The 22823-nt window shown below is 55.6% G+C and overlaps 1 protein-coding gene across 5 annotated transcripts in view; it reads right to left on the reverse strand.

The window, feature by feature from the left end:
- The window catches only part of NTN1 (netrin 1), a 197858-nt gene that overhangs the window by 45953 nt on the left and 129082 nt on the right, over positions 1 to 22823 (reverse strand). For all 5 annotated transcript variants that reach the window (XM_045199253.2, XM_053911825.1, XM_053911824.1 and 2 more), the window contains exons 3-5: positions 22173 to 22361; positions 9020 to 9169; positions 5808 to 5861 (exon numbers count right to left, since the gene is read on the reverse strand). In XM_045199253.2, the coding sequence (XP_045055188.1) occupies positions 5808 to 5861; positions 9020 to 9169; positions 22173 to 22361 (393 nt within the window). The remainder of the gene's footprint in view (positions 1 to 5807; positions 5862 to 9019; positions 9170 to 22172; positions 22362 to 22823) is intronic.

A 22823-nucleotide genomic window follows, 5' to 3' on the forward strand; every position in this document is an offset into this window, starting at 1 on the left:
AGCCAGCAGCACTCCCACCCACGGACCCACAGGTCACTTCCTCTTACGCCAGGAGGGCTGAGGGGTCCCTCACCTGGGTCTCCTATGACCCGAGAGGTGGAGTAGGCTGCAGGCCGTGCGGCCGGACCTTTTCTACTTCACACAGGGCCACACGGCCACTGGGACATGTCTGGAAGGCGACCGAGGACATCTGCCATTTCCTGTGCTGGCTGAGCTATTCCTGCTTGAAGACAGGATGGGGAGGTGCTAAGAGACACCCCCTGCCCTCAAAGCTCTGCCAGTGAGCAAGGGGACAGGGAGGCACACCCATGCCCCAGCACCCTGGCCTCATGGCTGGGTCTGTTCACTCGCCCAACCCGACAAGCCAGATTCACTTCACCCTTGGACTCTGACCTCAAGCACTCGACACTTTAGCCATTTTTAAAAAGTTCAGTTCACTGGCATTAAGTGCATCCCCAGTGTTACATAACGTGTCACCACTGCCTAGTTCCAGAGCATTACCATCACCCCGAAAGGAAAGCCTGCACCCACCAAACGGTTACTCTCCACTCCTCCTTCCTCCCGGGCCCTGGCAACGGCAGATCTAACTCTGTCCCCGGTTTGCTTACTCGGGCATTTCACATACATGGCGTCACGCGCTCCATGGCCTTTTGCGCCTGGTTTCTTTCACTCGGCACGATGCTCTCGAGGTTCACCCTGTGGCAGCACGTGGCAGCACCTCGCTCCTTCTCCTGACTGAATACTACACCATCGCAGGAATGCGGCACACTGCGTTTATCCCTTCTTCCACTGAGGGGCGTTTCAGCTGCTTCCACCTTTTGGCTATCGTGAAGTGAAGTCAAGCCCTTGACCTTTAATTGATTTCTAGTCTTCAACTCTCTGCTGGGTTCGGGGTCTAACACCAGCTGCTGGGGAGGTGGGGATGAGGCCGTTATAGAGTTCCCTCAGCCGCCCTGGCCTTGGGCAGCCCCCTGTGCCCTGCCACGGTCTCCTCAAGAGCTGTCTGTTTCCACTCTGCACGCTTGTCCTCATGCCGACACCTCCCGCTGCCAACGCCACCTTCCCAGCAAGGGACGGAGACCTTAACTCAGCTCAAACCCTTGATGTCCTGTGGTGTTTCTGTTTTCCATGCGGGTCCATTGGTTTTTCACTGAGCATTTATAATAAGCCCATCACTGAATCGAAAGCTTTATCTGGATCACCCCCTTCCACCCCAGATCAACCCTACAAGGCAGGGTCATCACCATCCTGCCGTACAGAGGAGGGACAAGAGGAGGCAGAACTCAGGTGTCCAGCTCCCAGCTCAGTGTCCTCTCCTCCCCCCAGCCCGCCCCCCAGCACCGGGCTGACACTGCAGGCCAGTCTCATCGGCTCATTTTCCGTAATCACCCACCTCTTCCCTATCCTGGGAAACAAGAGTCTAAATCGAGAATAATTGAAGCTTAACCAGGTTACAGGTCTATATAAACCCAATTATCTTCCATGAAAAAATGGAGGTGCTGAGAAGACACCAGGTGTGACATCTATAAGGCCCCCCTACCCGGCTGGGGCCACAGGTGGCAGAAGGCACCGCACAGGGCCCCAAATAGGGTGAATGCCACGGGGAGACAGGGCCCAGAGAGAGGACCCAAGGCCCTGCCGAGAGGTGGGAGGCCCAGGAGCTGGCTCCTTGCTCTCGCACCTCCATCCTGAGTCTAGTTGCCACTCAAAAGAGAGCCGAGCGCCCTGGCACCAAGGAATCCAGTGAAAGACCAACAGCCTCTGACCCTGCTGAGAAAAGCCCTTCCTCCCCTGTATTTTCATGTTCCTATGCCTACACTCCACTTCCAGGGAAGTCCACGGGTGCTGGGTGGAGTCAGCTCACAGGGGCTCCTATGCGTCTCTTCCCAACCCTACCTTCAGCGACATCAGATGGGGTGTCTGAAATCAGCCACAAGGGAGTGTTTACACAGGGAAGGTGGCAAATGCTAGACATCACGCCAGCCAGGTATTAACTACCCACCAGCACCTCTGCCCCTGGAGACCTCTGCAAGGGACTGTGGGAGAAGCTGGGCATCAGAGGCAGAGGGGAGTAAGCAGGCACTTCTGAAAAGGAAGAAAGCTTACGGGGGCAGGGGAGAGGGGTGAGAAAGAAGGTCATTCCCACCCTGAGAAGCAGGGCAGCGAAGCCACCCCCCCAACCCCCGGGGGGAAAAGGCGGCAAGGAGAAGTCTTCACATGTTGAAGGCCTCACAGCCAGTAGAGAATCGATCCCAGACGCCCTGGCCCAAACTGGGGCTCAAGCCACTGAACCCAGGGGCCTCCACAAACCCAAACAACATGCAACCCACAACTACCAGAGCTGATGAAGGCCAATGGGAGGCAGGGGACCCTCTTTTAGCCCAGAAGTTAGAGGTCTCTACAACCAGAAGTAGATGGTTTGGAGTGGGTGGTCCCTATTTACTGCCTTCGAGCCGGTCCTCCTCCTGGGCCCCTGGCCCCAGACCTCCCACGAGCATGGCGGGCCTCGCCTCCCGCCCCACGATGGGGCTCCAGCCAGCTCCGACAGCAGGTGGACCGCATTCCCTAAGTGAGCTGGCCCTTCAAGGGGATGGGTTCAGGGCGAGGTTATGTCCGTCAGCTTTCAGGACAAATTCTCGGTTTATTAATTCTCCTCTGTTATGCAGGCAAAAGTAAATAAGCTTTTCTCAGGCACCCTGGCACAGAGGCCTTCCCTATTCAAACACTGCAAGAATTGACAGGCTCGCAAGTGCTGCGCTCCCAGGCCTGGCTTCCCAGGGGGCCCCCTGGCCTCCTGCCCACATGGTCCCGCCTACCGAGATGAGGAGAGCCGTGTGGCAGCAGGCCCAGGGTCCAGCACTTGAGGCCCAGGCATGGCCTTAGTTCTCTGGTGTGAGCGTCAGAGGTCCTGGGCACCCACAGACCACCAGAGAAGGTCGGAAAGGCTCTGGTCAAAGCTATAATCATTGCACCTGCTGGGTTAACCCTTTCTGTGAGCAAAGTGCTTTGTAAGGTTTTGATTACTGCTTACTTCTGTTTAAATCATGTTTTCAAAGGTTCAGAAGGAAGAAAGGAAATAAACGGTAACAAAACCAAAGGGAGTCAGAAAGTTAATTAATGAACCAACTGCCACCAGACTGTTCAAGGAGGAGGCTGCCAGTGTTCCTAAGTACTCGCTCAGGAGTCCTCTGTCTGCTTGAACGAGGACCATCGCATGTTTTACGCCAGCTTCCTGTGGCCCGTACAGAAATCTTATGATTGTTTTACTTTCCCCCTCAATTTTTTTTCCAATTGCCCATTTCTGATTCACAAGTGAAATAGCAAAAAACCCCTGCAAGAAATCCAAAGTCAAGTTGCAAGGACTGGAAAAAGACACAAGAGAGAGATGATGAAGATCCACCTTGGCCTGGGCAAGCCGGTGCACGGCCCAAGGAGCTCGTCCAGGTGAGTTCTGACGAGACTAATGTCAGTTCAAGGAAGCAAGAGTCAAGACTCCATGAAATGGAAGTGTCTTCCTGCTTCAAAACTGCTCTACCCTACAGCTGAATTGGGGGCGTTCCTTTGAATTGTATTTTTCCTAGAAGAGCTTCCTCGTCCCCCACGTTGGCTTCTGGCACCCCACCGCCCAGGTACCCACAAGGCAGCTTCCTCCAGCGCCATTTCTCCTCCAAGTGTCCCTTGTAGCTCAACCAAAGGTGACTGAAGACTCTACCCCACAACCTAAGACCAAAATATCTCGGGGTTTCCCGAGTGTGGCCTCAGCACTCCCTGGAAGGCGTCGCTGTCCTTTCCTCTCTGGGGCTCTTTGTACACTGTGCATTTATGCAAGTTTGAAATCTGTTTCCTCTCAAGTTCCCAGTGCGCTGCCAACACTCGAAAAGTTCAGTCTTTATTCTAAAATATTCAGGCAGCCTCAGGGTGTGCAAGCCTCCCTCGCACCTCCCTACAGGCCTCCCTGGAAAGGAGGAAAGGGGTCCCCGAGAGCCAGCACTGACGTCCGCTGGGACCACTGTCACTCTCCCTGCCCCCATTCCCACTCCTGCTCCAAGTGCTAGTGCACAAGACTGTGGGACCCCAGGACCAGGTTACTGGGTACAAGCCTGGCCTGCTCTCTGCAGGGCACCCCACCCAGCCAGGCTCTGAGACCCACATAACCTTTCTTGTGCCAAGGACAGGGTGACGCCCATAAACCCTTTCTCACAGTAATATCTTTAAATACAAAAATAAGATACATAGGGCCCTGGCTGGTGTGGCTGAGTTGGTTGGAGCATCATCCCGTAGTCTGAAAGGTCGTGGGTTCAATTCCCCATCAGGGCACAAACCCAGGTTGCAGATTTGATCCCGTCGGGACATGTAGAAGAAAGCAACCAATCAATGTTTTTCTTTCACATCAATATATCTTGTCTGTCTGTCTGTCTCTCCCCCTCCCTCTCTCTCTAAAAGAATGTCCTCAGATGAGGATAAACATTTTTTTAATAAGTAAAATACATAGGACTACTGTGGATGAAAAAGAGACCACATACTAAATCTGACAGCTCAGGGAGGCCTGTTGGTGGGCCTTACAAACTCGGAGATGGAACATAACCACACAGGATGGGCTGAATGAATGTACTATCCCAACGGAAAGCGGGTTGTGGCAGGGAGTCACATCCAAGGCCAGCAGCTTCCTCGGTGAAGATCAGTCTTTACCTTACGGGAGCCTGTCTATTGGCTTTTTGCATCTAGGGAAATGTCCCTTTAAACAGTCAGAGTGCTCCCCTTTTCCAGACCCCGCAGGTCACACTCACCCCACTAGAGACCACAGCACCCCTCACTGTTCTTTCGTTCATCTCCACGTGCCCATTATTAACTAGCCTGTATCCACCAATGTAAAAGAAGTACGTGTCTCTCTGTTTTACTTTCCATCCAGTCCTAGAGACTCCCCAGTCTGCTTTCTCCAGCCCCCTCAATGCCATCAAGGGATTGCAGGGAGCCCTCGTCAGAGCTCCTCCTTCGATTCTGATGGGGAAGACAGCTGCAGAGCTGCCCTTCTCCAGACCACTGACTTTTGCATCTCAGCGATTTGTCAGTTTGGCTCAAATACACTCTCATAACACTTCTTCTTAGGCTGGACATTCTTTCGGCGGCATTACAAAGGAAACTAATATACTAAAATACGCTTACCCAAATATTTTCAAAAACCAAGATCTATGGAGCAGTTCGTAATGTGCACGCTCTTTATTAATGATTCTAAATCAGGGTGTAGCAGCAGGCCTGGTGGCTTCTGTAACTGTGGAGCAATAGTGAGCATTCACAGGGTTGCATGCTGTCTGCCTCACCTCTAACGAGATGCGAGAATAGCTGTGATTTCTGCAGGTGGCCAGGTCGCGGGTGCAGCTGGCCCTGCTGTGGTTTGTGGGCCACCTTTGCAACGGAGGAAGTGCCCCATTTCAGTGGGACGTGAGCCACAGTGAAGGTGGGATTCTCTCCCTGTCCCAGGTCACTGTCCCCCCACCCTGATTTCTGGTGTCGGGCGGCAGGCAACTTCTTACCTTTGGTGGACGAGCAGGAGGGGCAGCTCCGAGACTCCGGGGCTTGGGAGGGACGTGAGCCGGCAGGCACTCACACCCCCTCTTTCATTCCTTTGGGGGCCTCACAGAAAAGTGCCCTATGGCTCCATCCTCCTCAGGCCAGCCTGGGGTCCCACTCACACCAAGTAGCACCTCGAGGGTGGTTCAGAGGATTCCGGCCCCTCTAGTCCCCCTCCCCTTTCTACCATACCACCCCCCACCTCAAAGTGAGAAATGAACAGGAAGGGGAAAGCCTACCTTCTGGCTCTTCCACGCTGCTGGCTGCAGTGGTTGGCGGTGCCACAGGGATCTCTGTGTGGTTCAGGACGGGAGGAGGAGAAAGCACGTGAGATGATGTTATTTTTGACCTTAGAGAAGAAGGAGTACAGTGCAGACCTCTCCCAGCCTTCCTGCAGCAACCCCACCACCAGCACTCCAGAGAGGCCTGGGCAGGGAGGGGGAGGACGCTGGCATGGGTGCCCCGGCACACCTCCCTGGTCTCCCATGGAGGCTGTCCCTCCACATGACATGGAGGGCGACACTCCTCATTGTTGAGGAGGGAAGAAGGGACAGGAGTGGGGAGAAGGCAGACGGGCAGATGGCATGGAGGGCTGGCCTCGCACCCAAGCCAGGGCCGGCTGTGTGTATGCATGTGCGCCCTGGCCCTACTTTCTACTTGGCCCCAGGGGTGTCAAGAGAGGGGCTCCCCCAGGCCCCCCTGCTGATCACCACATGGCTGACTAGACCCTGATCACCTCTGACCTCACTCATTAGTGGGGAAGGTGCCCATGGCAGGGTGCCATGTAAGGGGGCCGGGAGGTATCTTACACGTGCGGAGTGGGGTGCGCCCCTGCCGGGGGTCCCATGGGCACATGTCACGAGCTAAAACTGTCTCTGTGGGCAGGAGAAAAGGACAGTACTGAAGATCACCAGGCCTGACAGAAGCATGCGCTTTATTGGAATCGCTCCATTTCTACCTCGAATGGCAGTTAGCTCCTAGGAGTTCTGGCTCCAACCCTGTGCTCTACAAAGGCGAGGGGCTCAGCCAGTCTCCGGAGAAGGCCAGGTATCCCAGCTCCTGCTTCCTCTTGTCCCTGAGGGGCAGGGACCCCCCCCCGGGGAGTGACCACGTGAACAAGGGTCATAAAGCCTCCACAAGCCCAGATGACTCTGGCCCCCATCTGACTGTTTGGGACAAGACCCCCTTGGACCCCTATGCTCCAGATCAGCGGGGACTGGAGCCCTGGTGGATAGAGGTGGACACGCAGGCCTGGGGCAAACCTGAGAGTCCCCAGCACAAGCACCTTCAGGAAGGAGTAGGCAGAGGCCCCAGCCCTCAATTTGGAGGCAAATCTTGCTCTTGAGGGGTTTTCCAGCAACAGCCCACAGGTGCCCTGTTGCAGCAGCTCATTAAGAAGCCAGACCTTAGGCTAGGCCCTCTCTTAGTCCTTACGAGCCACCTGGTCCCAGCAGAAACATTCCAGAGGGAACACCGGAATGGTCCAGCCTGATCCTGCGAGTCCACAGATGGGGCTGAGGCCACGGAGCCACACTGGCCTTAGGCCTGGCACCGGGTGTGCGCCGAGGGCCTGTGGCCCCTGGAGCTTTGACAAAGCAGGGCACACGTCCCCCACTCACTGTCTGGGTGCCTGTGGCAGGGCCCTCAGGAAGAGCACAGGGACATCCCAGGATGGGGAGCCAGGTGCCCAGGTCGGAGGTGGGAAGGCTCTCCGGGCATCCCCTGCCCTCTTGAGAGGACAGTAGAGAGCACGTCTGAGGCCTCTGTGTCTCTGACTCGGAAACATCAGCTCAGGCCGATGTGTGCCCTGGGCGGCCAGACACGGTGGTCCCCGCCACTTCTGAGAGCCTGACAGCCTGACTCCCTTCAAAAGTGAGACCTCTTCCCCCCTCCCCCGTTTTCATAACCCCAGGTGGCCATACTATGCAGCTTTTTGGAAGGATGGAAAAGGACTTTTCAATTAGACGTTGCTGTGAAAACCATTTCACCTTATTCTGCCCCGGATGAACACTGAGGTCAGTTTCCCGAGCCTGGGGTGTGGGTAACCTGCGGTTACGGGACCCCTGAAAACACCTGCGGATGCATCTGGGTTAGAAAGCCACACAGCCCAGTGTGTCTGGAAGTGAAGGCCACACCCAATGGGGGCAGGTGGGATGCAGGGTCTAAAGCTCCCACCTGTTATCGATGTGTGTGGGGGAAGGGGTTCCCTGCAAGGTCCATGGGGACCATTCCAAGGACCCCAAGGGGCTGCTGGCATGAGGGACCCCAGATTCTTGCTAATGTCTAAGACTGTTAAGTGCCTTTTGTCTGACCAGAAAGCCAGTGCCCTCCCACAGCTGAGGGACGCCAAGCCCCTAAAGCAGGGACGGCCGACTTCAACAAAGGGCCAGTTGGAAAACCTTTCAGGTTCTACATGCAGGTCACGTGGTCTCTGTTGAAACAGCTCAGCGCTGGGCTGAAAAACAGTGGGCATGGCTGCATCCCCATAAAACTTTACTTAGACACTAAACTTTCATATCATTTTCTTATGTCATGCAACAGTATTCTTTTGTTTTTGTTTCAATTTAAAAAGCTAAAACAAACACTCAAAACTCCCACAACTCTGAGCCACATAGAACCAGGTGGTGGGCCAAGCTCCCTCGCCAGGAATGCTAACCCTGCTCTGGAGAAGCAGGCTCCCTCTCAGGGTCCGCCCAGCAGGCAGACTGGGGTTGGCTCCTCCTTCTGCCCTCCTTGCTGGGTGTGGACCCGCCCTGCACAGGACATCACCAGGCCAGGGCTGGGGCCAGCTGGCGACCAGGCTTGACTTCCATCCAGGGCTAAGTCTCTGCTCATGACACCTGTGTGATCCTACCGGGTGTAAGATATCAACATCGTCTCAGTCAAGGCCCCTGAGTGACGCCTGCCACCTTGCTCACCCCCTCTCCAAGTTCCAGCAACTCAGGGAGAATGGCTGGCCCGACAGGGCCTCCAGGACCCTCAGGGGTGCTCCCATCCTCCCAAAGGGCCGTGGGAGCCCCGCCCAGCTTCCCTCACAGGCTGTGTAGTGCCAGTCCTTTCTGTTCTCAATCTGCCAGAGACACTGGGTGTTGGAATTCCCACACAGCAGTGGTGGCCCTAGGTACAGGCCCATCCCAGGTCCAAGGTCCAAGGTCAAGGTGGCATATGGAAACAGGACCCGGGCTAAGCGGCGGGGGGGGCTTGCTTCCACTGAGGAGCAGGAGACTCACTTTTTTGTCAGGACAGACAGCCACAGACAAGCGGCTCTGCTGAGCTCTAGCTGCTTCTGCAAGAACCCCATTGGCTCAAGGGTCTCCCACAGGGTCCCACTGAGCACAGAGATTGGCATCCATGAGCACCACTCTCACAGGATGTCAGTGACCAGCCTCTGGGAAGGGGCCTCCACCCGCACCCAAGCCAGAGCCTCTGGGAACAGGGGGCCCGCACGTACTTATGCAGGGGGCGATGGGAGAGCGGCTCTGCTGGTAGCCTTTGGCGCAGCGGTTGCAGGTGATGCCGGTCACACCGTCCTTGCAGGGACACTGGCCGGTGGTTTGGTTGCAGGTTTTGCCAGCAGCGCCCACAGGGTGGCAATCGCAGGCTGTGGAGGACACACAACAGGAAGGTCAGCGGGCTGGGCTGAAGGGGCCGGTGCACACCCTCCTCAGGTCCCTCCCCACCCAGTGGCACCCCACAGACGCCACCCAGGGGAAGAGCAGGGATGGGGGAGCAGGCCCAGCCAAGCCCACACACATTCCAGAAACTCTGATAACTGGCCACCTGCCTACCTGGAAACGGGGAAGGAAAATCACAATGGACTGACTTGAAGGGACTGTTTTGGCGGCAGCACAGTGAAGTCAGGGAGCCCTTCCAAGGGCCAGAGAGGAAGGCGACATTCAAGTACGTTTGCAGGAAGGCTAGGTCTGGTCATGAGTGAAGGAGTCAGAATTGGGGGTGCACTTCTCTCCACGAGGCAAGTTTATGCCTTCTCATTCCTCCACCATTGCCAGCAGCTGGCCCCCAAGCTTCCTCGCTGACTCTCTGGGTGGGAGGGAGAGGGTTTGGACCCGAATGGAGCCCAGGGGTTTGCCAGGTCAGAGGGTGTCACCAGGGGGGTGCGACCTGCCAGGCTGCTACTCCCCACCTGCTCTGCCCACCTACCCTGTGCAGCCCAGAGTCTGAGGCTCAGGCTTCTGGATCACAAAGCCCAGGAACTATAGCCCTGGGGGAAACCAGAGTCATCATTTACTTAAACACCTGATTAAATGTGCAAAGATGGGGAGGTGAAGGAACCCCCCGCCAAGGTCTCACAGAAAGGGAATGGCCAAGCTGAGCAGTGAAGTGAAGCCCCGATTCTCAAGCCAGTGGCCACTGCACGCAAAAGCATGCCTCGTGCCCGTCCTCCTGGTTTGCAAAGGGCTGGAGAGCTAGGGTTGCCCGTTCACTCTGTCACACTGCACCCTGAAGCTCCCTTCCTGTGCCCCAAGAACCCAATCCAGCAGTGCAGCAGCCGGAGGACACTGGGGGACCATCCCCACTGTGGTGGACTGACTGTATCCCCCAAACTCAAGCCCTAACCCCCAATACAATGGTATTGGGAGGTGGGGCCCTCAGGAGGTAATTAGGTTTAGATGCAGCCATGGAGTGGGGCCCTCATGGTGGGAGGGGCGCCTTTATGAGAGGAAGGACAGAGAGCTCCCCAAGCACACAGCAAGAAGGCAGCCGGCCGTCTGCCACCCCGGAGGCAGGCCTTCACCATGCACTGACCCTGCAGGCACCTCCACCTTGGACTTCTCAGCCTCCACACTGTGAGACATACGTATCTGTTATCTACGTCTCCCAGGCTGTGATGTTTTGTTACAGCAGCCCGAGCTGACCAAGGCCCCCACCCACTCCTGATGCTTGGGCAAGAACAGCTTCACCCAATACAGGACCCAAGTCCCCTGCTCAGTCCTGTCGCCCTGAATCCAGGCAGAGGACTCTGAGTGGGAGTGGGAAGGGACGACAGGATGAAGGGTGCAATGTTCTGCCTCTCCTCTTCCTCCTTTCCCCTCCCAAGGAAAGTGGGGTGGGGCTGTCAGCAGGAAGGCATCCTGCAGCAATTTCAATTAGTGCCACAAGCTGCTATGTGCTTCTGCCCCAAAGGGGAAAATAAAAGCCAAGGAAGTGAGAACACAGCTCCTAGAAGAGCTGGACTAGAGCTCCTCCGGCCAGTGCTGCTCTCCATGCCAGCACGAGCCTGCCGATGTAGCCCTGGCCCCTCCTGGCCAGCCTTGCGCCCGGGACTGGCTGGTGAGAATTAGGAAGAGGAAGGGGGCAGGCGGGGAGAGCAGAAAGGACAGGAATGTGAGGAATTGTTTGTTGAAGTTGGGTCTGGACATGTGAGAGCTTCCCAGAACTCTGGGAGGGGTGGGCGTCCTGGTCGTGGGTGTTCCCTGATGGGCGAGAAGAGGGCAGCGGACACAGACCCAGGACAGAAGGCCCTGGGCGCCGAGCTGGCGGCCTGGTGGGCTGTCTGTGGGGTTCTCATGCCGCTGGACCCACAGGAGGAAAGTGGGCTGTCCCAGCTCGCCCCTGGAGATAGCAGGAAATCCCTCTGGTAGAGACTTGTCTTCTTAAATCTACCCCAAATTCAGGTGCATTCCCCATTGTTTTTTCTTTTCTTTTGCTGTTGGTGTGGTGTTGTTTTTGGCTTTTTTTTTTTTAACACAGTAAGAAGAGACTCAGCCTTGGTGTAACTTACGGGTGATGTGAGGAGGGGATGGTTGGAGATACCATACCGCTGACCTTTCCCTCTGCCCCTTAACTCCACCCTTGGGACCGGACAGGCGACTAAGCATGGGCAGCGTCTCTCAGTTGGCCACAAGAAAGCAGAGGCCGTAGCACAGGCTCCTGCGGTCCCAAGCTCATGACATGGCCCCAGTGGGACATGGGCTCCTAAGGCTCCTGCTGGCTGCGGCCCTTGGCCAGCTTCTGCACGTTTGCTGGTAATGCTCAGATGACGCCAGGGCATCCCCCTCACTACTGACAGAGCAGAGCTGTGCACCCTTAACTTCAGCACCCTTGTACTTTGCTGGACGGAGGTCACCAAACGCTACTCGCTCACTGATGGATCACAGAGGAAGTCACCCACGGGCACCACCATGGGTCCAGGTCACCCTTATCATGGGAGAGCAGTGGGAGTACCACGTGTCCCTCCTCCAAGGACCCTGGCAGCTGGTGACCTCCAGCTGTGCCAGCTGAGGGCAGGTGGAGCTGAGGGCCACCCTCTGTGACAGTGGGGCAGCTGTGTCTGCTGGGGGAGCAGGCATTTCCCACCCTTTGATGAGAGTTGGGGATGCTTTATTCTGGTTTCCAAATCTTTCTCCTGGGATTCTGCAGAGACTGACCAACTGGCCCCTCAGCCTGGTCCAACAGAAGCAGGAACTTCCACACAAATCGGTGTTCCAAGAAGAGAAGCCATAAGGGTCCCAGAGATAGGGTATGAGGGGTGGCAGTGCTCAGAAATCTAGTCAGGTCCCCTCCAGGGCGTGGGCCCATCGAGGCAGAGTTCCTCCAATGCGATGCCACCACCCAGACACCGTGTACACCTCAGCATGTCCACACTCTCAGACGGCTGTCAGCTCCGGTCCTCACACCTGCCTGTGACAGTGGCATGCCACGCAGAGGGTGAGTCTGCGGACTGGCAGGGAAAACTGCGGAGGCCCTGACCACTGCAGCTCAGTGAGTTGGGTGTCTTCCCACAAAGCGAAAGGTCGCCTGTTTGATTCCAGGTTAGTGCACATGCTTGGGGTGTGGGCCAGACCCCCTGGTTGGGGGCATGCAAGAGGCAACCTATTGATGTTTCTCTCATACATTGATGTTTCTTTCCCCCCTTCCCATCTACCTCCCTCTCTCTCTAAAAAAATAAATGAAATCTAAAAAACAAAAACAAACAAAAAGCAGCCTGCAGGCAGAGGGAGGAGGCCACGTGGGGGTGGCAGAGGTCCAATCTCTGAGGGTGTCATGGAGCCCTCACCTTCTCGGGATGCGCCCCCCCCCGCCCCCCTTCTTATTCTGCAAGGAGACATTCATACTTAAACCTGTTGAAACCAGTGTTAGACAGGTTTTGTAAAGCATGGTCAAATACAATCCTAACAGACAGACTTGCATTGCACTCAAAGTGAGGACTTCCCCCCAAATCCTATTTATAAGGAAAGTCCAAATTACCGCTCTGTGCAAAAGAGTGTGGGAGAACTGAGAGAAGCCAGCACCCCACAGTGGTCTCTTCTCCAGCCTGGGACGAGGGCACCCAGCAAGCAGTGTCAAGGGGAAGGGGCCTGAGCCACCCGCCCGATGCCAGGGAGGCCCCAGGCCCTGACCCTTAGGGAGAGAATGCCCAAGGGACCCTGCTGTATTTCTTCAACATGAACACACACAGACACACACAGAAGAACTCACGTGAGCGCAGAATCACACTCGCACAGTGGGCAGGGGCAGGGCTGAGCGGAGAACAAAGGAATGGGGACTGCAGTTGAGTGGAGGTCTTCCCCTTTGCAGGGGGTCTGGTGAGGGGACGAAGAGAGCCTCCCTAATTCTGAGAACTTGGTCTGGCTCCGAGCATCTTCCGCCACAGGAAGCCCACTGGCGGCTCCCATTTCCCTGGAAGTCAGCCACCTTTTTCAGCAGAGGTCAATCCCTTCCACAGGAGGTCACCTCGTTTGCACGGAGCAGGCAGCACCTGGTCATGGGAAACAATCCACCCCAGGGGTTTTCCACACGAGGAAGGTGAGAGGAGGCGGAAGCCCAGGGCCCTGAGAAGGCAGCAGGATTAGGTTTCTCAGGAACCAGGCGGGCGGGAGGGCCTCCAGGTGCAGAGGAAAAGCCCAACAGTCCTTGCTCTGGGCCACCAGATAGGGACAGAAGCTCAGGGCACACAGATGGTTTTAGGTGGGCACCAGGGGGCCCAGGTCTGGGCCTGTCCTGCTAGTAATACTGTGTGACCCTGGGTTAGTGCCTCACTTGCTCTCAGCCTCAGGCGGCTCACCTGTAAGGACAGAGGTCTACACTCCCACTAAAGTCACTTCCAACTTAACAGCCCAAGGCTTGGTGTGTATATGGCTCCCAAGGCCCAGCGTGGTGGCCAGAGCCAGGGCCCAGTGCCCCAATGCTGCAGCTCACAGCAGTGTCCTGGCCGAGGGGGCAGGGGAAGTGCTCACTCACTGCTGGCCACATCAGGCCTTCCGTCCACACCCACCGACCGCCCTGCCCAACACCACTGTCTACAGGTAGTGCCCGGTCGCCTCGCTGAGACTAGGTTTCCCTGTCAGTCGGGGGGAGTACACCCAGGGTTTCCGAGCCCTGGCAGAACCGACCCGGCAGGCAGACAGTCCTGCCCCCAGGCTGCTGGTCTTGAGCAGCTGCTTTTGCCCTCTGTCCTGGATCCCTGAGGGCCTCCAGCCGTATCAGGGGACACGTTCCTGAGGCTGGCCCCTCACTGCAGCTCACAGCATGGCACCTGGGAATCCATCCGGGTCCTATCAGGAGGTCTGGCTACTTTCCCTGAAACCTGGCTCCAGGGGCCTTTGGGGTCAGGGAGGACCTTCAAATGGCAGTGATCCAGGACACGTGAGGGAGAGCTGGTGTGGGGCAGACCCCCTGGAGCAGCTCCAGGCTGGAGGGTGGGAGAGGGAACAGCCACAGCACCCATCCTCACTTTGATGTTGCCAATAGCTGCCACCCAGGCCGCCTGCCAGGCGTGAAGGGCAGCTTTGGGCCCAACTCGAGTTATGGACTGAATCACACCCCCTGCCAGCATTCAGATGTTTCAGGTCCTAACCCCAATACCTCAGAACGTGGCTAGGTTTCAGGATAAGGTCTTTAAAGAGACCACTGAGATAAAGTCATCGGGGTGGGCCCTAACCCGATGTGATATCCTTCCTGTCCTGTAAGAAGGAAGTACCCAAACTGGTACCAGGTGTGGGAGGCAACCCCTTCCCAACCACAGTCCAGGGGGGAGATGCCCTTTCTGGTCCTCCCAAGGCCTCCCAGGTACAGATGTGTCAGGCCGAGGAACCGCCTTGCCCTGAATCCTAGGACAGGGCTGTCAGCAAGTGTCACTGCTCCCTGGGGTCCCCCCAGAGGCTGCCTGGGACTCCGGGCCTACAGGTCACTGCAAGGCGGGACATCTGCTCATGGCACTTGATTAAGGGAAGACACTTCTCTGCTCTGGGTGAGACTGGCCGTGCACCTGGACACCGGCCACAGAGAAAGCAGGAGTGTGCTGTAGCCTGAGGGCGAACCCTGCCCGCCTCGTGCCCCCTCTGACCACAGGCCCACCAGCCCTTTCCTGCTTCCAGACATGGGCGCTGCTCTTTCCTCAGCTCCCCCACGGCTGGTCGCTCCTCACACCCCAGGTTTGGTCTCAAACATGCGGCCCTCAGAGAGGTCCCCTGCCCCCACCACCTTGCAGAGCGGCCCCCCCCCGACATATACTCTCTCTTTCCACTCTCCTTATTTCCTCCGTGTAACTCAGCACAATTTATAATACTCTTTCATTTTTGTCTTCTTTGTTTATTATCAACCTTCCCCCAGAGGGCGAGCTCTGAGGAAACATGTGGGCTGTCGGTCAGCACCATAACCCCAGTTCCTGCTCATAGCAGGTGCTCAGTAAATACTCACAGGATCAGGGAATGAGCTCAGGCCAGATCTGCCGCCCTCTCCACAGCGGGGGCGCGGGTTATCAGATTCACCCCGTGAACTGGAGGGAAGAAGGAGGGGCGAGAGGGGAAGACCATCCTCTCACATCCTAGAATGACCTGACTAGGAACACTCCCTGCTCCTGACTCCTCCGCACCAATGAGGGGGCGAGACACGGTAAAACCCACAGATAATCCACAAACTTCATCTCAGCTGTCTGTGTCAACCTCCTCCACAGCTATGCTTTTCTTTCTCCCAGCAGTCGCTAACGAGGCACAAAAGAATTAATGTTTCAAGTTGCACAACCTCTCCTTTCCCCTGCCACTCTCGGATCAAGGTGCAGACAGCAGGAAGTGGAAGGGGAGGGGAGCCCCATAATCCCAAACTGGGTTATTTGACCCTCCTGATCTAGTTAACTATAGTCTTCTGTACCTGATTTACAGCTGAGGGGAAAGGCACAGCTCCTACAGAGGGTTCCCAAAGGAGGGGGAGATGGGGTGGGGCGGAGGAGCGAGTCTGCACGCCCAGGCCCCAGGCAGGCCACCGGGCAGGGGCCAGATCTCTCTTAGCGGCACTTCCACACGACCACACTCATGGACACGCAGCCCGTCCCCACCTCTCTGCACAGGGCCTCCATGAGCAGCTGGTGGGCACTCATCTCTGCTGTTCAACTCGTGTGTCATTTTTGCTCCCAAAGTGTGTGAATCCTTTATCCAGAGTGTAAAAGGCATTAGGACACATCCCCAGGACCTTGCCCAGTCCTGTGGGAATCAGTCTCAAAGTCCACACTGGGGCCGAGCCCTTCGAGCGAGAGGGGCCTGGCTCTCCGGGGCACCGCCGCTCACTGAAAGAACCAAGGCAACTGGAGAGGCGAGGGAGCCGTCTCTGCTGTACGCGCATGTTGGTGACAGCAGGGCCTTCTGGTTATTGTTTTCCTCTAATTCGGGGGTGTCAAACTCATTTTCACCGGGAGCCACATCAGCCTCGCAGTTGCCTTCAAAGGGCCGAATGTCATTTGAGGACTGTATAAATGTAACTACTCCTTAATAGTTAAGCGACAGCTCAGCGCTGTCGCTGGGTAGAAACAAGGTGCCGGGCTGGATAAAACAAGGTGGAGGGCCGGATTCAGCCCACAGGCCTTGTTTGCCACCTGTGCTCTAATTGTACGAATAATCCTACCAGCTAACAGGTATGGAGTGACACCACGTGCCAGGAACCTCTACATCATTTCATTTAATCTACACCATAATCATAGGAGGGAGGAGGGACTATTATTAACCCCACTTTCAGATGGGGAAACTGAAGCATCGAAGAGTGTGCACCTTGCCCAGGGATGGAACTTGAACTAGGGATGGATCACGATAAACTCTTAAGATCCCTGCTTTTAAAAGCTGTTCATCCCAAGGCTGTTGGCTGGGGCCCACCTGCTGCTCTCCAAGTGGCACGCCCTCCATGAACAGAGGGCTCGAGATCCGGAGGCTCGTCTGCTCCAGACCCAGGAACTGGGAAGAGAACAGGCTTCACAGACAGGGCACTGGCACCAGAAAGGTGCAGAAAGTGGCCAAGGATGCCCCAGGGACGGAGACAAAGAGCTGGGCCTGAAGACCCAGTTATGGAGCCAGGAGGGCCCGGTATGGGTCCAGGCACAGAGCAGGGGCTCTTCCTCTGTAAGGACCTGGGAACTAAAGCACCTCCTCCTGACTTCTGCCAGCTCGTCCAAGGTCTCAGGTCACAAACTTCCCTGACATAAGACACAGTTCTGTGTGTCAGGGGCTGATAAAATTTTCACTATTTAAAAAGAACACATGGAATTGGTAATGCCAAAGCTGGATGAGACTCAAGAGACCATACATCTGAAAAAGACTCATTGATGAGAAGACTGAGGTCTAGAGGTCATGTGACTTGTCTGATGTTCTACAGGCTTTCACCCTCGAGCCAAATCTGGAGATCAGATTTCTGAATCCCACCCCCCTCCAAGTCCCCAGGGAACAGGAAAAGGATGCACCCATAGAAGCCACAGCTGGAGCTGAGCACTGAGTTTCCATGGGGATTTTCTTGTCTTCTGACTTCCTCTCTCCCCAGGGGCACGGACCTTCATTGCGCCCTAACAGAGTCCACTCCTTGGGTCATGGCCTCTGCCCTCTGAGCTGGGAGCTGCTCCAGCCACCGAGTACCTTTCCAGCCTAAGGTGACTGACCCTTTTCCCTACACCCTGGAAATGACAACAGGAAACGGAAATGTGACAAGAGACCCACAAAGTGAAGGGACACTCCTGACACTTTTAGGCTTTTGTGGGCTCATGGACACCACCCTGGAGTCCGAAAGGGGTACAGTCCCAGGTTCCTAGCTCTGCCCTGACTAAAACCACTCCAGCGATCGGATCTAGGCACACCCACACGCACACAGGAGCGCAGTCTGGCAGCCATGTCCACCGCGCTTTCATCCGGGTGCTGGAACAGCAGGCCGCACTAGCTAAGCTCCCAGCCTTGCCTGGCAAGACTTAAACCTGTAAAAACTTTTAAATATACATCCCCTCCACCCAGTTTCATCAAGAGAGCCATAAAAAAGAAAACCTTCAATTCATTGATAGTCTCTCCCCCTCAAAAGAATAAACCCTGGGGCCTAGGCCACCTTTCCTGAGCCAAGAACAGCTGACTGTCCTCATTTCTTATTCTCCCACTGCCCTGGTTCTCAGCCTTGGCTACACATTGGACCCACCTTGGGAAGTTTTTCAGGTTCCTGGGGCCTGGGTCTCATCCAGACCCATGAGTTAAACCAGAATTTCTGGGGGTCGGACTCAGGCATCAGTATTTTTGAATCTCCAAGTGGTTCTGAAGTGTAGCCAAGGGCAAGAAGCTCTGCACCAAGTTAGAGACAAAGGTACAGACATCGTCAGTAGCTTCTGTGACGTGAAGCAAAATAGACACAATGAAACCATTTTACCGTAGGCTAACTGATAAAAGCAAGTTCAGTTCCTGGGACAGCTCCTCAACATGACGAAACGATGTTGAACAAAGCAAATATTTGGGAACCTGCTGTACTGAGGGTGCCCAGATGTGAAGAAAAAGAAGCGGGAGTGGGAAAGAAATAGCAAGCAGCATCCGGGGGCAGGGGGCCACAGGGGCGGCCCAGGGTACTGGCTTCTCCCCCGACCCCTGACCGAGCTGCCTGAAGAAATGCGGTGGATAAGAGCAGCAAGTGTGTGCAGTGGCCAAGACGGTGAGGGGTGAGGACCATCGCAGGCAGGCCTCGCACCTTCTTGGCAGCCCACACTCAGCCACGTTGACTGTGGACTTGAAGGGGGCAGGGCAATGAGTGAAAGGAATGGGCTGCTCAGTGAGATGGAACGAGAGCACGTTGTACAGGGATGCTAAATGCAGTGGTTACTTTCTTCATTCTCATCGCAATTCGGTTCACGTGAGGCTCCTGGAATGTCTTTATCCATCACAGATGGTTTGGGAAGATGATAAATTAATATCATTCAAATGGAGACACAGCTGAAAGGGTTAAATAGCAACGTCCTCTTTGCTGGCTCCAAAGAGAAAGTGCCCCCCAGTCCATAAAGAAGACAAATGGTAAACAAAACCGCCTATCTTTGACAGATTCCGAGACGAGTACCATTCACAAACTATTCTGTGGAGAAAAGAGAGAAATCCATCTCATCTGACTTTGTGTAGGACAACAGCCCACGCCGTAATGAGGCCTTCCCAGCGCTGTGAAATCGCGCTGAATAGCCGGAGAGTGCAGCCGCCTGTTCCCCAGGCATGTTTATTACAGCCCTTTGTGCGCACCAGCCCTGCCGGCCCCAGGCTGGTTCTAACCCACGGGAGAGGAGAAAAAACCCAACAAATTTGTTGCTATGAAACTTTCCAAATGGGGGACTGCATAGTAACACTTGGAATCTAATGCCATTGCTCCAAGCGGTTCTTGTCTGGGTCCACCCCTGCTCTAAACTGAACGAGGCTGGGAGCTAGCCAGTCTCCAGGAGTGTATGGGTGGCCTCAGCCCCCTGCCGGGCTTCCCCCAGGCCCTGGGAAGTCAGGGGGTAAAGAGGGCCCTGATGCCATTGCTAACCTTGCTCAGGTCAACTGCCAACCCGAGTCAAGAGCCTTGGCCCGTTGTCGCAGTTCCCCTTTGAAATGCATCTGAAACAGGAGTGCGGCCCTCACCTGAGGGCTATGCTGGGGCTCCCTGAGGTCAACCCCAGGAGGCCAGGGCCTTAGGGTTAGCTCCTCCAAACAAGAGTTTGGAAGCCTCTAAGAGCAAACCATCAGAGATCAAAAGACTGGGCCAAATGCTCCCACCAAAGGAATCATTTCCTGAAACCGTCCAGCCCTGCAAAGACAAGACAGCGGACTCCACGGAGGTGATGAAGAGACCCCCGTTTGCAGATCTCAAGGGTACACATCCCCCAGGCAGCAACTGAACCGCAGCTTGCTCCGGACGAGATGTCAGGGTCTCTCCTTGGTGAGAAGTGTCCTGTGAGGGAACTGAGGATTGAAAGTTCCCACATCCAGGAAGAGCAGGAAGTGACACCAGGAAGAGCAGAGCAGAGGGGAGAGATCTGGAACTTTCAAAAGGTGCCTTTCCTCACCAGTGAAATGGCAGGACCTTGCAGGCCACCTTTTCTTGCTCGCCACAGACAGCAGTTCTTTTAGGCAGTGTCTTTTTTCACCAATCATGAAGCAGAGCCCCTCAGGTAATGCTTTTTCTCACCAATCAGTGTTAGGACCGGCCAGGTAGTGTTTTCCTTTGCTAATCAGGTGGCAGGATCCTGGAAGCATTGTTTTTCCTCACCAATCAGGACGCACTGAGAGTCCCACCCTTTCCTGTCACGTTGCCCCAGCAGGACATACAGCTATCCCTCTGAGCAGCATCCATGCGTTCATTTCTCCTCTTCTGTGGGGGTCTTCTCCTGGTGCTCCCACCAAGCCTGGGGGCAGCCGCTGTCCAGGGCTAAGAGGGAGGACACAGCCACTAAGGCAGGACACAGCGTTTGAAATAGTAAGATAGGACCACACCCAGGTGTGCCTGCATCTCGTCCTCCTGGAAGCTGGGTGTCTCCACACCTTTTAACCAGAGTGGCAGAGCCTCAGAGGACATCTGCAGGTTCCCAGAATTCTGTGGCTCCTGGACATCTCACTCACCGCAGCAAGAGGCCACAAGGGGCCCTTACCCCACCCCCAACCCTGGCAACAGAGGAGAGGGAGGGGCGGCAAATGGCAAGATGGCCAAGGCCCTGCTCCTTCCTGTCTCTCCAGGGGACAGGCCTTTCCTGCTCTGACAGCAGAAACACAGTACGTGGCCACTGCCCTTCCACACAGAACCTGGACCTTCTCACCCACCGGCAGATTTCTGCAATATTCCAGCTGAGTGGCCACTTTTGGTTAACATTTCTTAGCCAAATCCCCAGGAAATCTATGTGCAAGCCGTTGTTTACAAAACCCTGGCTTCAATTTCTTCTGTAAATGAAACATAACAAACACTTGGGCATAGGTGAGGGAGCTGGATACCTTCCAATTATGTCCTCTGAAAACCCAAAGCCCTCTGTCCCCAGTCATGCCCCTGCTCACGCCTGCCTGCCACTGTAGGCGTTTCTTGGGTCCCTTTGCTCAGGCCACCCTTCTCAGTCCCTGTTCATTCTCCTAGAAGATTCTCACCTGGATGAGTTGTTTTTGAGGTGGAAATAGCCCAACTACCTTTATGCTTAAATTTCCCTAGACAACCACCAGAGGCAGCCTGAAGTCCACAGATCTAAAAGAAGAGCTTGCTTGGAACCACCTGTTCCTCTGGAATCAGAGGGATTTCTCCCAGAAGATGCAGACTGGGAAGCGGTTTGTCTGGAGCAAAGCGTTCCATTCAAGCAAGGCTGGCTTCACGGGCCCCGTGCTCGTAAGGACACGTGCTTGGCTGAGGCTCTGCTGTTGCCATTTTGAAATTCCTAGTAATTCCTGAACAAGAAGCCCTGGCTTTTTATTTCGTTGGTCCTACGCACAAGTGCCCAACATCTGGTGGATTTCCTGTTAGGACGATGATACTTTGGCTTCATCCAAAGGCTAAGCAGTGGCCACAGAAGGGTTTCTCTGCTGTAGCTCATCATCTGGGTCTGAGTCCACCACGACTTGGGTCTCTCAAGTGTCACAGCCCTGTCTGTGCTGGATTGTGGACCTAGAGACCTCAGAGACATCGTCTTGGGAAGCCACGCTCACAGCAAGCCCTGGCTCCAGGCCCCAAGTTCTGCACCCGAAGAGCCCTGATTCTCCAAAATGCTAATGTGGGATGGGGAGTCCCACTTCTGCCCCAACGCTATTAAATTCCCTGGCATTCCATCAGCTCCTCTGAGTCATCTCACCCGTGCTTCATGTTCGTTAGTGGGAGAAAACAGCAGAAAGTTAAAACATTAGTACTTGCTCCCGTGAACAAAAATAGTCTTCCGGATCCCTTTAATTTTTTGTCCCGAGAAGTAAAGCTATTTGCAGGTGGATTAAATATTCCTTCTGAGACCCTGCCCCTGAAGCTGGCCCAGGCAGCGTCTGTGTCTGTGCGACCGTTGGGGGGTGGGGGGAGGTGCGTGCACAATCCAAAGAAATCCGTCTGCCTGGTTTTGGTAAAATAGAGCCCTTTGTGTGACAGTAAGCTTGGTGAACGTGACCCCCGCCCTGTGGTATGCGGCACACCTGTGCAGAGGGACAGGCAGCTGGGAGGGGGCGGGGCGCCGGGCCAGGAGCCCTGCACCCTTGCAAAGATCACACCTTCTCCTTTCTTCTCCTTGGAGTCATTTCTCCATCGCCCCTTTGTTTCCGTCTACACCTCCGAATCCCGGGGGCCCTGCATTCGCGTGTGTGATCATCAGAAAAAGAAAGAGAAGCAGTGCTGAGCAGAGAGAGGGAAGCCGGTGCGGCCAAGGACCGGCCCCTGCCACCTACCTTTGCAGGCCTTCCGGTGGGTGATGGGCTTGCCCATGTCGCGGTAGTAGCCTTCCTTGCAGTAGTGGCAGTGGCGGCCCGCCGTGTTGTGGCGACAATTGAGGCAGACGCCCCCGCTCTTGCGCCCTGACAGCTTGTAGAGCTCCATGTTGAAGCGGCAGCGCCGGGCATGCAGGTTGCAGCTACAGGCTGGGAGGAGATAGGGAGAGTCGTCAGGCAGGGGCACGTAGGGGAGCCCAGGGAGACTCTGCCCCTCCTTCCCGCAGGCCAGGGAAAGCTGCTCTTGGGCTCCCCTGCACATATCTGTACGCTTATGGACAACCTCGCCCTACCTGAACCATGGCCGAGACTCCTGCTCCCTCCCAGGTGGAAATTTCATTTCCCTCCATGGTACACACCTCAGAGTGGGGAGGTGGAGCTGGCATCCTCCTTGTGCCCACATCCTGCTTGCTAGGGGCTGAATCGTGCCCCCCATTCATGGGCTTCCCTAACCCCAGGACCTCAGAATGTGACTGTATTTGGAGATAGGGCCTGGAAAGGGGCAATTACATTAAAATGAGTCTGTTAAGGGGGGCCCTCACCCAACCTGACCAATGCCCTCAGAGGAGGAAACTTGGACACACAGCAAGATCAGGGGTACACGTGCACAGC

This window comes from Desmodus rotundus, chromosome 9, assembly GCF_022682495.2.
Source record: "Desmodus rotundus isolate HL8 chromosome 9, HLdesRot8A.1, whole genome shotgun sequence".
In the NCBI taxonomy this organism is placed as follows: domain Eukaryota; kingdom Metazoa; phylum Chordata; class Mammalia; order Chiroptera; family Phyllostomidae; genus Desmodus; species Desmodus rotundus.